The 16,859-nt window shown below is 34.5% G+C and overlaps 1 protein-coding gene across 5 annotated transcripts in view; it reads right to left on the bottom strand.

The window, feature by feature from the left end:
* Positions 1-6: 6 nt before the first annotated feature.
* LOC106882516 (protein hunchback) overlaps positions 7-16,859 on the bottom strand; it is a 33,630-nt gene continuing 16,777 nt past the window's right edge. For 3 of the 5 annotated variants that reach the window (XM_052978553.1, XM_052978552.1, XM_052978551.1), the window contains 2 exons: positions 14,433-14,868; positions 7-9,548 (listed from right to left, as the gene is read on the bottom strand). In XM_052978553.1, the coding sequence (XP_052834513.1) occupies positions 8,050-9,548; positions 14,433-14,859 (1,926 nt within the window). In that variant the 5' untranslated portion in view covers positions 14,860-14,868 and the 3' untranslated portion in view covers positions 7-8,049. Of the gene's footprint in view, positions 9,549-10,016; positions 10,064-14,432; positions 14,869-16,859 lie in introns of those variants that run through there. The other 2 variants (XM_052978554.1, XM_014933220.2) reach the window with 2 other exon arrangements.

Below are 16,859 nucleotides of genomic sequence, written 5' to 3'. Positions count from 1 at the left end.
TGGAATTTGAACTCAGAACATAAAGACAGACAAAACACTAGACTTTTCGCATGACGTACTAACATTTTCTGACAGCCTGCCGCCTTCTAATGATAAAAATATTGCCTCAAAAATATATTTGTCTAACCCATGCTAGCATGATAAAACAGACAGAAATAGATATATGTGTATATATATGTGCACACAAACACAAATATATATCCACATACATAAATATATATATACATAATATATATACATATATATATATACATAAATATATATATATACACACACACATATATAAAAGGTGATACACACACATATATATATATAGGGAGAATTCACAAAAAAACAAAAGACGAAGACAGGTGGTGTAGACAACAAACAAGTATATTAGTTTAACGCTCGGGAAGTGGAAAAGTCTTTAATGTTTCGAGCCTACGCTCTTCCACAGAAAGAAACAGGGAGAGAAAATAGAGAATGCGTAGTGGCTAGTGATCTATCATACACACACACACATAAATACACGTGGAGTGAGGAGGGAGCTTTTGAGCCAAAGTAACTGGGAGTCAATATTGAGAGAGGCAAGTGACTTTTGGAGAAAAGTTTCAGTAAAGAGAAACCTGGACAGTATAGGATGGATTAGGTGTTAAAAAATTTTGTGTTTTGGAGAAGAGGCTGTGAGGTTTGCATATTAGGAAGATGAATAGGATATAGCCTGGGAATATATATTTATATAACGTATATTTATATAAACATACACAAATATATTACAGATATAAATATATGCACACATACACACACAGTACACATATGTAACTGAGAAGCCAGATAGATTTTTTACTCACCAGGGAAAGGGACAGACAATATATGAAGTCTTACCAATGCAAAGAATGTAACACCAAAGACAGACTGTTCATTAGTGACTTCAAAATAAGAATTAGATAGGCTCAGAAACAATAATGCAATAGAGAAGAACATGGAGGTTAAAGAACCATCAAACAGAAGAAGGTTCAGAGAAGTATTATTTGACAAACATGATGACAGAAACTTATAGCAGAGAGGACATCTGTTTTTTTTTCTTTTTTTCAACTTCTTAATCTACTGACAGCAACAGACCTGATCTATGGTTGGTGCAAGGTGTCAACCAAAAAGTGGAGGACATGGTGGTGCAGTAACTCCACAGACAGGGATATAAAGACAAAAAGATGAGAAAGGAGGGAGAAGCAAAGAGCAATATCAAGTCGCAAGAAACCGAGAATCAGAAGTTTTATGATGTTCTAAGTCTTGAGGATCAGCAGTGTGATGTCTGCTTTGGTTCTCAATCCTTCCTGCAAATCTGCCAATACTATTACTCAACTACCTTGTACTCTTTTGTCTTCACAACTTTATAACTGTTCATATTTTTATCTTGCTGTGTTTTAATCATGTATATTCAGCAAACATCTTTGGTTATCATTACCATCTTTATTTACTTGTCTTACTGTTACTTTTTGTAGTCTCTTTGACCCTTTTCTGATGAACTGTAGGGCACCGAGACTGCATGTAATAAATTCATTATGATTTCAATGCTCTCCAGTACTTGATGTCTTCTGTAACCTAGGAGACCTAATCAGTAGTAGGTATGTGTGTTTTGAAAGCATAGAAGCTGGAGTAAGAATGCTTAGAAAAAGTGGCAACAAAGTGCTTGGGTAGATAGTATAATGCCAGTTTATGAAGTGTGCTACTGCAGAGTAGCAAGATGTGAGTCTTAAATGCAGAGGGTTTGTGAAAACTACAAGGAAATGAAGCAAGCATAGTTTGCCGAATGTTTAAATATTCGTGTGCATGAATAACATATGAATGAGAGATAAACTGGATATAAAAGGTATCAGATGTAGTGCACAAGGGAGGAAGTTGTACTGGTAAGGGCATGAAGGTACAGGAGGATGAGAGCTGTATATAAAAATGTGGCATGCTCAAACTGAGTGGAACTTGTGGAAGAAGATTGAGAAGAGCTAGGGACAAAGTGGTGAAGACGTTGGGCTCAGCTTTCCTTTGGCAGATGGAAACTGAAAGAAGTCTTCTATGTATATATAACTATGTATGTGTCTGTTTACGATATACCCTGAATTTTAGCTACAAATAGTGATATCACCATTTGCACAGGGCTGTAATGGTGATGTTTGTCAATATTTCATATCAACAAATCATCTGCTACCTCTGTGCTTTCAAATTCCTTTAAAATAAAAAATAAAATCTCTATCTTCAAAATCTTACAAGTGATGACAACAGGAAGAATATCTATTCATAAAAATCCTGCCTTAATAAACCTCCCACTTAAGTCAATCTATCATGGGGAAAAAAAGATGTTAAACAAAACATACCAACAAATGTATACATACACTTGCATGCATACATATACTGAACTTGACATATTATTGTGGGAATAGTAACTACAAAGTTGGGCTCACCCACAATTATGTAGGAGAGTAATAAATATGAACAAACTTTCAGAGGTGAGAAGATTTGTTCATATTCTGCATGTTGCAAAGAAGGCAATGCATGCTGAAGAGCAATCACACTGAATAAAATTCTGCACAGAATTGATATGAACTCTGCAGGGTGCATCAAAAGCAACCTGATTAGTAGAGCAACAACACTAAATAGACAAAAAAAAAAACACATTACAGTATAAAGGCGACACTTCACTCTAGTTAGATAAATTCATTTGTGCACGTGATACAATCAAATGCATTCAGTCTAATCTGTGGTTGGAAGGGCAACCAGCAATAAAATATATACAAAAAAGCATAATGGAAATCCTTAATTGCATATACTGGATAACACATACCATATTAGTGTCGCTCAGAGTAGTAATAGTTGTTTAGTCCCGGGCCAACTCTGATAAGGCACACCTGTGTTCAAAGACAATATAGTTATAACCATCCTGTCTTTTGTTATCGGAAACACACAATTACATTTTCCAATGTGTCTTTTTTAAGGTGAAAGGGTGTGAGTCAAAAGAGATTTGGTTGCTATTTCTAGCAGGCTCAGCTTAAGGTGGCCAGGTGGAAACATGTGATCATGTGTGAGAACTCTTAGCTATCATCACATGAGCACAATAACTCATTCCCTTTCAGGGACAGAAAATAGACACCAAACAACCAGAAGCCCCCTCCTCTTCTTCGTATCAGCAGCAAAACTTTAGGGAAGCAACTATCAATATTAGCATGGTAGAAGGTAGATGTAGAGAAATTTTAGTTTCTAGAGTGAATGTGTGCAGTAGTTAAGATTGGAGACAGTCTCAGCAGGATTATTTATAGGCAAGGGTCAAATACTTCTGGGTGTTTAACAGTACTGCGATTAGAGAAATTGGCATATTGTTGGCAGAGAAATGATTAATAAGTAACTGAGGTAGTTATGTGACAGAATAAATAAGACTAAAAGGCAATATGAAAGCAACAGTGGTTTCTGCATATGCACCACAATCAAGATTAACTGATGAACAAAATGACTATTTCTTTGATGCTCACTTGCAGACAGCCTCGTTAACAGATAGCCACAACGTTCTAATAACTAGTAACTCTAATGAACATGCTGGGCCACACTATGATGGCTTCTCTGGAATACATGCAGGCTTTGGTTGTGGTGCCTAAAACAAAGAAAGATCAAGGTTCTTAGAGCTATATGATGGAAACGACTAAAACCATTTGCAACACTAACTTTGATAGATCAACAAGCCAGCCATGGGACCATCTATCACTCAGGCGAAAATGTAAACCAGAAAGGTTTCATAATCACTAGAAAATGAATAGAGAAATGGTTCTGAATACTAAGACTTTGTGTAGTGACGAACATACCACTCAACATGGCCTAGTAATTAGTGACATCACAAGATCCAGTCAGACCCAGAAATAAGACAGTTTGGAGAAAGGTTATGGACAATCTCTAGATTTAAAGAAGTACTAGGTGGTGCATTTTGAAAAGAAGTAGGAATTAGAAACTTATACACAGGAGATAACAAAGTTTTTCTAGGAGACACACAAGAAGTGTGGGTACAGCAAGGATGGATGGAAAGAATACCAAGAAAAGGCATGGAAAATCTGTTAATTCAGCATAGGGACTAGTTATTAAAATTAACAGCCATAAGGATGAAATGACCATAAAGGCTATGAAGGTACAGAAAGTAGACAAGCTACAGACAGTAGCTGGGGTGCTAAAAATATCTGAAGTAATACAGCACTAATAATCCATATATTCAATCAAGTGTAGACTGGAGAGAAATAAAGAAGACCTGCCCATGTCAGCGAAACTGAGTTCTAGCAGCGCTGTGTGTCCCACCCACACTTATCAAGATAACTTCTCATACACTCTACGACAACAAACCAAACTACGTCTCTACATCTCTTCCTCACATTTCCACTTCATGTATTATGCTTATCTCCCACTCCCCAATCCTGTCCCCTTAGCCCTGTTCCACTGTATCATTGCTCTGCTTGCCCCCTGACCTGTGTGTTCCACCCTCTCTCACTGTATTATTGCTATCTGCTAGCCTCCAACATGTGTGTTCCACCCACACATAACAAGAAAACTTTTCATTCACCCTACCCCAACAAACCAATCTGCATCTCAACATCTCTTCTCTTCCTCACATTTCTTCCTTCATACACTATGCTTAGCTCTTACTTCCCAATCCTGTCCTCACGGCCCTGTTCCTCTATATCATTGCTATCTGGTAGCCCCCGCCCCCGACTTTATGTATACCCAGGTTTTTGTCACTCACTCCCTCACCTCTGCACTCTTTAATCATACTTCCTTCGCAATATCCTGCCTCTTATATTATGGCATTTGAACCCCAAGGGTATGCCCTGGCACTTGCCACCATCTATATCTCTTTCTTCCTTTACTCAACCAACCCATTTATATTCTGATCCCTGTCCCTTGTGAGTATGCCTGGCATTTTGCCACCATCTCTATCCTGCTGTCTCCCACTCTCTCTCTCCTTCTCCTGCACTTCCCTCAGGTTGGGTAACCATGTATTTCCTTTGTGGTAGAATACCTATTTCTGTCTTCATTCCTGATCTCACTCTCTCGCCGGCCAGGCAACCTTGTACTTCCTCTACAGCAAGACACCTGTTTCTGTCTCTCTGTCTCACTCTGACCTTTCATCATCTGACACAAGATCACCTCCTCCAATGCCCCCTCCCCTCTTGAAAGTTATTTTCTTTTGTCTTGCAAGTACTTAGTGACCCTGTTAGTGCAGGTGTCACTTATAAACACCCAGTTCACATTGTAAAGTGGTTGGTGTCTGTAAAAACCTTGCCAAAACTGACCTTGCCTGTGCTTGTGCCATGTAAAAAGCACTAAGTTCAGTCTGCTGAGTGGTTGGTGTTAGGAAGGGCATCCAGCTGTAAAAATCCTGCCAAAACAGTCACAGAAGTCTGGTGCTGGCTTCTGCCTGGCCAGCTCTTGTGAACACATTCCACCCATGCTAGCATGGAAGGCGAGTGTTAAACGATGATGATAATGATGAAGTGGTCATGTCTAATGACTAGTATAACAACAGTATCAGCTACTACAATAACAGTACAGGAAATGCTTTGGAAATAAGCAACTTGAGAGACACCAAGTTACAAAAGTAACAGAACAATAGTACAACTAGTTAGAAAAAAAAAAAAGCTTAGATGAGATCCAGTTCAGATTTGTGCTACAAAGTGGATACCATTGACATCCTCTTCCTAGTGAGGCAACTAAAAAAGTTCTTTGTAAAGAACAAGTCACTATAGCTAGCACTCGTCAACTTGTAGAAGGCCTTTGACAGGGTATCATGCACTGCAATCTGGGGATCACTACAGAAACAAAATGCTGGTGGACAACTTTTAAAAACTGAGAAAGCCATGTATAGAGATGCTATTAGCAAAGAGAAAGTTTGCAGTGTGTTCAGTAAAGAATTTAAATGTAGTTAGGTGTCTATAACAAAAGAGTTTGAAACTAAATGTCTCTGAGAACTTCTATGCTATTATTACTTGAATTTATCAAAAAATCAGGAGAGAAATTTGAAATGTAAAAGCAAACCTTGAACTGAGAGGTTTTAAGTAAATATTGTAAAGAAAATGTCTTATTTAGCAGAATTTTACTGCTATCTTGGAAAAAGATTGGCCTTGCTTTTTATGCAGAAAAGAAGTGATAGGAATGCTATAAGGTGTACACAATATAAATACCTTGTGCACAGGAATGCAGTGGGATCAAGGTTAAGCTGACATAGAAGACGGGCTTCACATATAAAAGACGCACAGAAGTATTAACTATAATAGAACCTATAAAACAAATTCCTTCAAATTCCCTAGAAGTAGCTGATCACTTCTGTTATCTACATGCACAAATTAGCAGTGGAAGAAAGTGTTCTGAAAACATAGTAGCCAGAGTAACAATCAGGTGGAAAAAAGTTTTCTCTGATAGCAACAAAAAGATTCTCTCTCTCCAAATAAAACACAAATTGTATGAAGATTATGAATAAAGTACAATATTTCATGGTAGTGAAACAGGAGTAGCAAGTGAGGACTACCAGCAAAAGACAGAAACAAGAAAAGACACAAGTAGGATCCACAAGATGTGTAATACCTGTGGCAGGTAAAATGGAGTACAAACAAGCATAGAAGAAAACTAAATGTCAGAGGAATTTGGTGGTGTGTGCTTGAAAGTAGACTAATCTGGTACAGAAACGAGATTAACATGAAAGATACAAAGTGGAAAGAACCTGCAGAAGGGGAAGATATACTGAAGGCTCAGGAAACTAATTCACAAAGGAGATGACAAGGGATTGCAAACAGGTACACTGGAGAAGCCTGCAAAAGTGGATGCAAAATTAATATATATATATATATATATATAGACACACACACACATACATATACAAACATATGTATATACACATAAACATGTATGTAGGCATATATCATATCATCATTGGCATCTCAATGTGTAGAGAATTTGTTTCTACTTTGTGTTCTGTGGTGACTGTAGAAACCTATTTTTGACTTCAAAGATCACAGCTAGCAAAGACACAAAGATTTGAGCACAGCAGAGTTTAAAAGTCACTGTTGTTGGTACACATGCACACACAAACACATACATACATTTTCAGAAAGGTGAGCTGCCCTGCAGATATGGACATTTCTTTCAAAATCATTGAGAAAGAGAATATTTAAAGGCAACTGCTTTGAAACCTGCAGCTTCTTTTTTTCTTACCTTGATTATAAATTTACATCTATAGCTACATTATTGGTGCACTTAATGTTATGTTAGTAAATGTGTATGTAGTAAACTCATGGAACTGGTGTTATTACATAAAGAAAGGAGACCAGCTAACATGCACTTTGTAAAATATATTTTTAAAGTAGAACATAAAAAATATGAAGGCTTTTCGAAAGCAACAGTTCACCACTGCTGCGGAGAACTGTCTGTTTCTTTCTTTATAGGAAGAATTCAAATAATTAATAGAGATAACATACTCACATATACATACATCCATGCATGTCTGCATATAAACACAATTATGTACTACATATACAAATATATACATACATACATACATAAATATATGCATACATATACATAATTATCATTCATTCATTTTATCTCTATTTTTCATGCTAGCATGAACTGGATAAATACATGTGAGGCCTTCTTTTACTGCTGGATATCCTTCTTATCTCTTTTTTCTCTCCCTATTTCCATATATATAAATGTGTGTGTGTGCATCTACTCATACAAACATATACATCCATATATACAAACATACACACACACACACACATATAGATATATAAACATACACATCTACATTTGGACATATAGACATATACACACACATATATATTTGTGTAGGTGTGAATATATTGCTAACATAATAAACACACAAGCACATACAAAAAAAATGGTTGTAACTATTTGCCTGTGTGTATGTGTATACACACACACATAGTATACATATACATATATATATGTAGATAAGTAGACAGATAGATAGATTGATAGTTATAGATGCACACAGCCACCCAACAAGTGTATATGTACACAATACACCTAGTACTGATGACCTCGCATAATATGAGAATAGAAACCATACTTGTTGGTACATTGCTTGCCACATACATTGCACACAAAGGGATCAGTATGGCTGTGACAGCCAATATGAATGGAGAAAAGGACTTCATCTTCAAATGTAACACCACAATATATACAACGGTTATCTGTTGTCGTTGCTGTACTTGGTTGTTCACTGCCTTCTGATTCACTTGCAATGGACACTGAACGAGAACCAGTTCGACGTGAGGGCAACAGTTCACATTGCACTGCTCTCTCAATAAACTGACATCGCCACCGCTTTCGTTCAGGAGCCTCCTCCTGTCCAACATTCAAACCTTCATTTTTAACATTTGGTAGAACACACTGTACTGCAACACTGGATGTTTCTCTCTTCACTGAAGCAGAGTCCACATCAGTCTCACTACAGTTCTGTGTCAATGCTATGTCACACATCACATTACGGTTAGTGACTGGATTTGAAGTGTGAAGTGTGTTTTCCATGTAATTCTTGCCAGAAGATGTTGAAGCTATGTTTTCCACACTCCCCATGTTTTCTTCAATAGGTGAGTGATATTCAAGTCTAGCATTTGAAGAGTCAGCTATATCACCAGTGCTCTGGCTAACATTAGACATTGTTCTAAGCTCAACAGATCGATCAAAAGGATTACTAGAATTTTCTAAATAGTCCAATGACTGTCTTTTTGAGGAAGTCGATAAAACAGTTTGAACATCCCTTGAACAGTCAGGAGTTAGAGTTCTCATAGGAGTAGCTGCAGCGGAACTTGACACGTCTGATATTTCCTCACATTCAAAGGGTTCAACTTTCACTTTAACTTCCCCTGTATCAGTTACCATGGGTAATGTAGTTGCTGTTGAAGAACCTATAGAGGCTGTTGAAGATGGAGGAAGTGTTGGTGTTGCTACTGTTGCTGCTGTAGTATAGAGACTGGATGAGGTAATTGTGCTGGTAACAGGCACTCTCGGTGGTGGAGGGGGACTATTCATAATGGAGGAGACAATAGAACGTAGATAATTTGATGCTAAATGTGTGTCTTGATTAGCCTGTTGACTAGCTGATTCATAATGATTATATTGTGTGAAACAGTTGTTAATTGGTGCAGCAGTTGATCGCCTGAACTGCAGGTTTGGAGATTGCACTGTTGTTAACAACGTATGCAAAGTACTCATACCAAGTGGGTTGCCAGAAGACGTACTCTGATCAACCCCAAAATGCCGAAAACGGAAACGAGTTGCTTCATAAGTAGGACCTGTAAATGGGACTGTAGCTGAATCTGTTGCTGTGCTATTAGGAGTATCTACATGCTCCTCACAGTAATGTTCTCGTATTTTCCGGGGCAAGATTGTTGAATAAGTGCACTTGTCACATTTAAGGACATTCACAGGATTGTTCCTGAGGTGGAGACGTTTGTGACGGCGAAAGTTACTCTTGTCGTTGGTTGAATAATCACATAGAGGGCACTTCAGAGCTTTAACACCTGGAAAAGATAAATAAAAACAATATTTATAAAAATAAGGTCATTGATTACTTGAACAAAATAATCTAAATAAACTGATATTTTCACTGTATATTCTAACATTCTATTTTCATAATTCAGAACACAAAAGGAATTTTTGAAGCTGGTGTCATCAGGTAGGAACCAGTAAAACAGCAAAACTGGTAACTTTACTTCAGTATAAAGCTGGAACATTTCTTGCAATTTAAGAGTACCAGCAAGATGTGAATAATAAAAATATACTATATATAAGAGGTCACAGGAAATTTCACTGCAAATTTCTTGTAGTATGATGCAAGCACTATGTGAAGTAAGGTCCCTACTACTAGGTGAAACACATTTAACTATTTAAAAGCGAAGGGTTTGACTTAGCTGTTATGTATAGAACAAGCATGTTGTAAAGAAATCTAAAACAATGCCTGAAGACATTGATGTAACACTGATACACACCCATGGGGCATCACAAATAGTTATGGATTCATCTACTTGTGTGGAGTCTAAAAAAAAAAAAGAAAGAACAAAAGTAGAGTAAAACCATAGAAATGCTGAATATTTCAAATATAGGAAGCCAAAGTATATAGAGCTTTGAAGTAAAGAATTTTATTTTCCCATTTGTATATCATGTTTATCACTACATGTACAAGTGTGCTAGTGTGCATATACACATTTAGTGTGTATGTATGCACTAGCACACATACACACTACATACACATATATATATTTTAAAAACTGGTTATGTAAACATTCAAGAACAAACAGAAAAATATAGATCCAGAACAGTGGTTCTTGAACTTTTGTCTTAGCAATCAGACGAAAATGAAGCTGATTTTGGTATTCAAAAGTGTCCATGGGTTAAATTAAATTTGTCATATTGCTTGTGACAGTTTTACTTGGATCAGGAAAAGAGGGAGAAGGCAAGAAGAGGAAAGATAAATAATAAAAGAAAGTAAGAAAGAGAAGAAAAAACGTGAGAATGAAAAATGCGAGGACAGAAATAGAAAAAGTTTGCTCAATTGTAAGAGATTTCCCTGGCATTTATTGTTGATGAGTGTTCAAGAACCTCTGATCTTGATGTGAAAAGATTTTAAAATAATATTCTCTTTTTTTTTTTTTTTAAAGAAAAAAAAAACAAACAAAGAATACAAAACAAGGGTATGTGATTAAAAAAAAAAAAACACATTTGATTATAATTCATACCATCAAACAGGTTTAATACAATTCCACACAATAGTTATACATCTGCAGGGTAAGTTACCTTCCTGAAGACACAATTTGGCTTAGGGCCCACATATTTAAAGAGTTGATAACTCAGAGGTTGATGTGCCAAAATTTATAAGTTGTTTCTTTAAAGCACTACAGAAAGGCAAAATAAAATTTTGTTAAAGTGATTTTTAAAAAAAAATTAGGGTAAGAAGACAAAAAAAAAAGAACAAAAAAAACACACTCAGGCTCTGAACAGTAGTCAATATTGCTTTTCGTCTCTAGAAGTGCAGTTATTTTACAACTTCATCAGCATCAAAGACTCTTAAATTTGTACTCATATGGTCGCATAGTTCATAATATAAACCTTAAAAGGATTTCAATAAATAGTTTTAAAAGTGAAAATCTAATTAGATTCTTGCCTCAAATGAAAAATATACAGAAAAACAATATAAAATCAATGTTCTTAGGATTTCAATTAAGTAATTAACTATTCTTAATTCTTCTTCCATCTATATATATATATGTGGATGGAGGGGAAAAAGAGAAATTGTAAAAAAATTATTTTCTGTAGCCAATGATACAAATAATATTTGCTAATTTAAAGAGGTGTTTTTGAGAACTATACACAAAGTATATTAATGCATGCAATATTCCTATATTGAACTAGTGGGATATCCATATTTAATTTCATTTAAGATATTTGGAAGAAGTATCATTTCAATTATGTATCTTCAAATATCATGAAAGTTAACTGACGTACAGTGCAATGGATCTAGTCTAAATGAGACTTAATTAAATACCTATTTATTTCTAGGAATATAAAAATAAATTTACTACAATTTTACTTTGAAACCAAAAGATTAAGATTTTAAAAAAAAGAGAATAAATATACATTTGATTAACCACAGCTAAATAAAGCAAGAATGCCATAAATCAAGTGAAGCATTCGATTCCTTAACCCAACCTAACATTGGGTAACAGAACTATTGTTCAAAAGAAGTACTGAGTGAAGGAAACAACTGGTATCTCCATTAAAATTGTCAGTAAAACAAATAAAGGCAACACACAAAATTTTAAAATGAAAAACAAAATCCATGCATTAAATAAATTCAGTTGCATATCTGAATCAAAATTACATTGACTACAAACACATGATTGAATTTCACTGTTTATTATGAATAATAATCAGAACTGAGCAGCAGCAACCAATGTAAAAGAAATGGCAGAACATAAGAAAAGGAATAAATTCACCAATGATTCTATGAACCCTTTCTCGTTACTCAACTAAATGAATTAGAATATTTAACTTACTTAATGATAATATATCAAAATGGAAATCGGTTTCACTGCAAACATCTTAAGTCTATGGACTATATACTTCTGTGACAATGCAATATAAAATAATTCATCAGACAGAGAAGTCACAACAGCACATTGAAAAGAAAATCAAAATTAGGAACTGTAAAAACAAAAAAAACACTATACCAATGTGTTAAAATCACTGAAATAATATCATAGTCAGGAAATGACTGTTGATAAATATTTAATGTTATATTTAACTGTAAAATACATGAGCAATATTGAAATAATTGCAGATGACTATAACTAACATCTTTCTAAGTAGACTAATAAATAAAACTAGTTCCAAGAATGATAACTGGCTGAGCAACTTAGGTGATTGAAATAAAAGAGTCTCATGGATATCATGATTTATTGATAACATGTTGAAAATATGAAATAGGTTTTATAGAAAATCAAATAAATACTGGCAAAAAGAGGGTTTCAGGTCAACATAGGTAGTAACTTTCTGAACTTTCTCCAAATATCACCAGTCACTTTATAAAGGTATTAGTCACACTCCATATCTTAAAAAGAATGCTTATTTTTATTGCTACTACAAATGTAATTTATTTGCTCAACAAGAAAGGCATATATATGCTCAGGGTAAAAAAATTGGAAAATGATAACTAATGTATGCTCCTTGCTTCAATAAAGAAATTTACTTTGCCACAGAGATAACCATATTGTTTTTGTTTATAATTAAGATAATCACAGATTAGAATAATAAAAAATTGTAGAAGGGATTTTATTACTCAAGATATTATATAAGCTTTAAAGTTTGGTAATACTGTTTTTTTTTTGTTTTTCATAGTTTGTATTATAGCAAGATAAAATGTCTTAGATGAAAATATAGCAAAGCTATCATCATCATTTAATGTAGGTTTTCTATGCTGGCATGGGTTGGATGGTTTGCCAGGATCTGGCAAGCTCCATTTTTTTAAAAATTGAAATCATTAACCTATATGTTAAAACAGAAAATTTGACATGGCTAAAGTAATACAAAAAATAATGTAATATAAGCTATGTAATTGAACAATATAAAAGACAGCAATCTAGTAAAATGTAATGGGCTGTTATAAATCTCAGGATAAAACAACTATCTATGTTTTCCCCCAACTCAGACTTTTTATGAAAGCAAGAAGGAAGTAGAAAATATCAAAACACATTTAATAGTGAGTAAACAAAATAACTAAAGATAGATATAGCAAAGAAGTATTGTAAATGCAACTAAAATATGTTACATACACTTATGCAGTCCATGTTAAAACAACTGCCCAAGTTCCCATATTACTACTGTAGAAACACATTATATACATCAAATAAATTATCCTCAACTCTATTTCTGCAGTAAAAAAACCCACATCAGCAAGCATTGTAAACAAACTTTTGAGCTTCCTTCAGCTACTACCAATCACATTTATATTGGTATCATGTACTAGATATTGGTAAAATTTCTGAGGTAGCACAGATGTTTCCAATCATTATATTGTTGTATGAATCAAAGCCACCATACAGTACAATGACTAGACAGCTGCTATATCTTTTGACAACAAAATATTGCATCAGTCATGTAGAATCGGGATTCCTTAACATCATTCCAAGTAAGGTAATCTCACTGGTATTATGTTAATATTTCTAACATCTTAATGTTGAGTCTCTCCTAATACTTTGTTTCATTTCAGATAACTATTAAGCCCTAAATTTTAATAGTACTTAGATTTTTAAATGAAAACCAAGCCACTTGCACATATTTCCTTAAAAGAAGGTAGTCTTGAACTCTGAACAAAGATGAAAAGTAATGGATAAAACTTAGTACTGCTCTCTTTTCAAAAGACAGGGAACATAATCTAGAGCAAATCTGTTAAGCCACCATATTGTAAACAGCATTGTCATTTAGATGTAATATTAACTGATCATGGAGCAAGTAAGGAACATAGATAATGGAACTAGAGCAAGAATTGCAAAACAGGAATTTAAATGTTTTAAGTTAACTTCAAACAGAAACTGTAATAGGTCAAGAAATTAAAACTAGCCATGTCTATTTTCACTATTTTTAGGGCTAGGCAAGATGCTAACATGCACAAAACCATTTTATTAAGTGCTAGCCACACCTGAGATAGTTTATTGAAGAAAACCTCTAGTAAACAACAATCATCTAAGTAAACAAAAACAAAATAAAAAACAACAAAGAAAAAAAACAAAACAAGAGGAGGAATAAATAGACCAAAAGATAGAAACAGAGACTATCATAGGATCAGTAGCTTCAAAGAGTGTAGCACACAACTCAAAGGTTGAGTGAAGAAAAAATTTCTTTCTACTCACCACCATGCTTGGGCATGTGGAGTTGGAGCTGTGTGTACTTCATGGTTGAAAAGTTGCAAAATCTACACTTGTAGAGGCGAGCAGCAATAGAGAAACCGGTTGGAGTGACAAGGTTCTCAGGTGATGACCTGTCCTCATTGTACTCTTCCAATGGTGAAAAATCTCCCCGGTTCATTTCATACTCACTTCTGGTAGTGTCAAAGTCACTGCGGCTGGCATAGTTCACCACATAGTGCTGGTCCTGGGAGGAATCCCCATCAAGTGTGATGGTCTGTACTTCATTCAAGTTGTTTTCTTCTGTTGCCGAAGGAACTTCATTGTTTACATCATGACGTGTCATCCTATTGGATAGTAGGAGTCTAGCAATGGTACTATGTCGGATTTCCGGCTTGTCATCCCCACTGCTATTATAGGGGTCTTCTTCCATATTGTCTATCTACAAATATAGAATACATACCCAAAACTATTGGTAGTTGATTATTTCAGCAGATAAATAATGCATAAACAACTACTGACACTTTACTCCATAAACAATTTGAAATGAATGGCAATACAATGGATCACACTATTCTAATGATAATGCTCAAAATATCCTTCAAAGTCTCTATACCAGTTATTGCAAACTACTAACATCCTTATAATTATGAGCAATTCTTCAGATTTTATATAGGAAAACAAGCTGAATTTAGAAATTTCACAATGTTCTTAAATTTTATAGTAAATGACTATGATATCCAGATGATAATGATACTGAGTTTGCGTGTGTATTTTAAATGAAAACATGTAAACAGACGAGAATGAAGAAAATAGAGAATAGTAGAAGTGCATAGTGAAAATTGCTTCCACATCTATGATCATCCCAACTTCATTGTGGCCAGTCTGTTCTAGTATTCAGAACTGGACCCAGTAACACCCATTTTAAATTATGTTAAAAAGTCTGGTGAAAAAGGCTTGGTTGCTACAATGGCAAGTCAAATAACTATGTAGAGGCTCCTTTATTGGGATGAATTAGGTTAGTATAAAAGACGGACATTAATCAGAGGATGTGAGCTTAATTCTTCATCTAGCTTGCTCAACTTTTCTTTCTCTTTAATCTGTTTCTCTACACACATTCTCATTTAAGATACATTCATCATTGAAAGGCCATAATTTATGAAGTAAGCATATGTATGTGTATGGATGCAGTTTCACACACATACATCCTAAACCTATGTTTGCAATTTAGCATTGGCTGGGCATTTTGACCAAATAATTAAATGTGATTTTTGAAGATGTGTTATAGCAGCTCTCACTTCACAAAATTAATGCAGTAGCTAGTCTCAATAGATGACTATTAAAATGATTTTGTTTTCACAGCAATCTCAATCCATAAACTGCAGAACTTTGAAACCAAAAAGAGCTTGAAACAAGGAGTTTGAAGATAATATGGTTAAGACTAATATATTAGCACTAAATAATAAAAAAAAAAAAGCCTTTCAAGTAAGAATTTGGTGGAAATTCAATATTATGTAGGCAATGTAACAAGTAGAAATTTACAACAGACAAAGTGAAATTTATATAGGTTATAGTGAACTGACAAAGAATGTGAGAGGTAGCAGATAGTAGATGGAAGAGTGTGCAACTGGTTGAAAGATACTTAGAGCTAACTGTTGAAACTATATAGATCCTCTTTCTGAACAAAAGGATTATAATCCAAAAGCATTATAGCAGGAAAAATTTAAGAGAAATGAATTGAATATATTTCACAATTATACTTGTCTGGGAAGTGATTTGATCTGAGACTGTGTTGAAATTAAAGCAATTACAACAGGCCTGATATAGCCAGTTTAAATGCAAAGGGATTAATGACTTTGAAGAAGAGAAATCTATCAGTCAGTCCATGACAACAGAACAGAAACAACAGTGAGAAATGGTGACTTAAATTGTATAAGGGGCTGGGAGTAGTAGTAGTATCAGCAACAACAAAAGTAGCAGTAACAGTAGTAAAAAATATAGGTGAACCTTTAAATTTAATTACATAACAAAAGTTTGAAAAATGAAAATTGTTACTAATTAAATAAGTAAATAAAACAATAAAAGACAGTGAATGCTCAAAAGAGTAAAGGCACTAAAAATAACAATTCTTTCAAATTTTTGGCACAAGGCAAGCAATTTTGAGAGGTGTGGGAGGTCAATTACACTGACCCCAGTGCTTAATTGGTATTTATTTTATCAACTCTGAAAGGATGAAAGTCAAAATCAATCTCAGTGGAATTTAAACTCAGAATAAAAAGCCTGAAGAAATGCTGCTAAGCATTTTGTCTAACATGCTAACAATTCTGCCAGCTTGCCACCTTATAATAATAATAATAATAATAATAATAATAATAATAATAATAATAATAATAATAATATCAAAATTAAAAGAAGAGTGCCATTTGCTATCTC

The sequence above is a fragment of the Octopus bimaculoides genome, chromosome 2 (assembly GCF_001194135.2).
Source record: "Octopus bimaculoides isolate UCB-OBI-ISO-001 chromosome 2, ASM119413v2, whole genome shotgun sequence".
In the NCBI taxonomy this organism is placed as follows: domain Eukaryota; kingdom Metazoa; phylum Mollusca; class Cephalopoda; order Octopoda; family Octopodidae; genus Octopus; species Octopus bimaculoides.
This window is presented reverse-complemented; position numbering and strand designations above follow the sequence as displayed.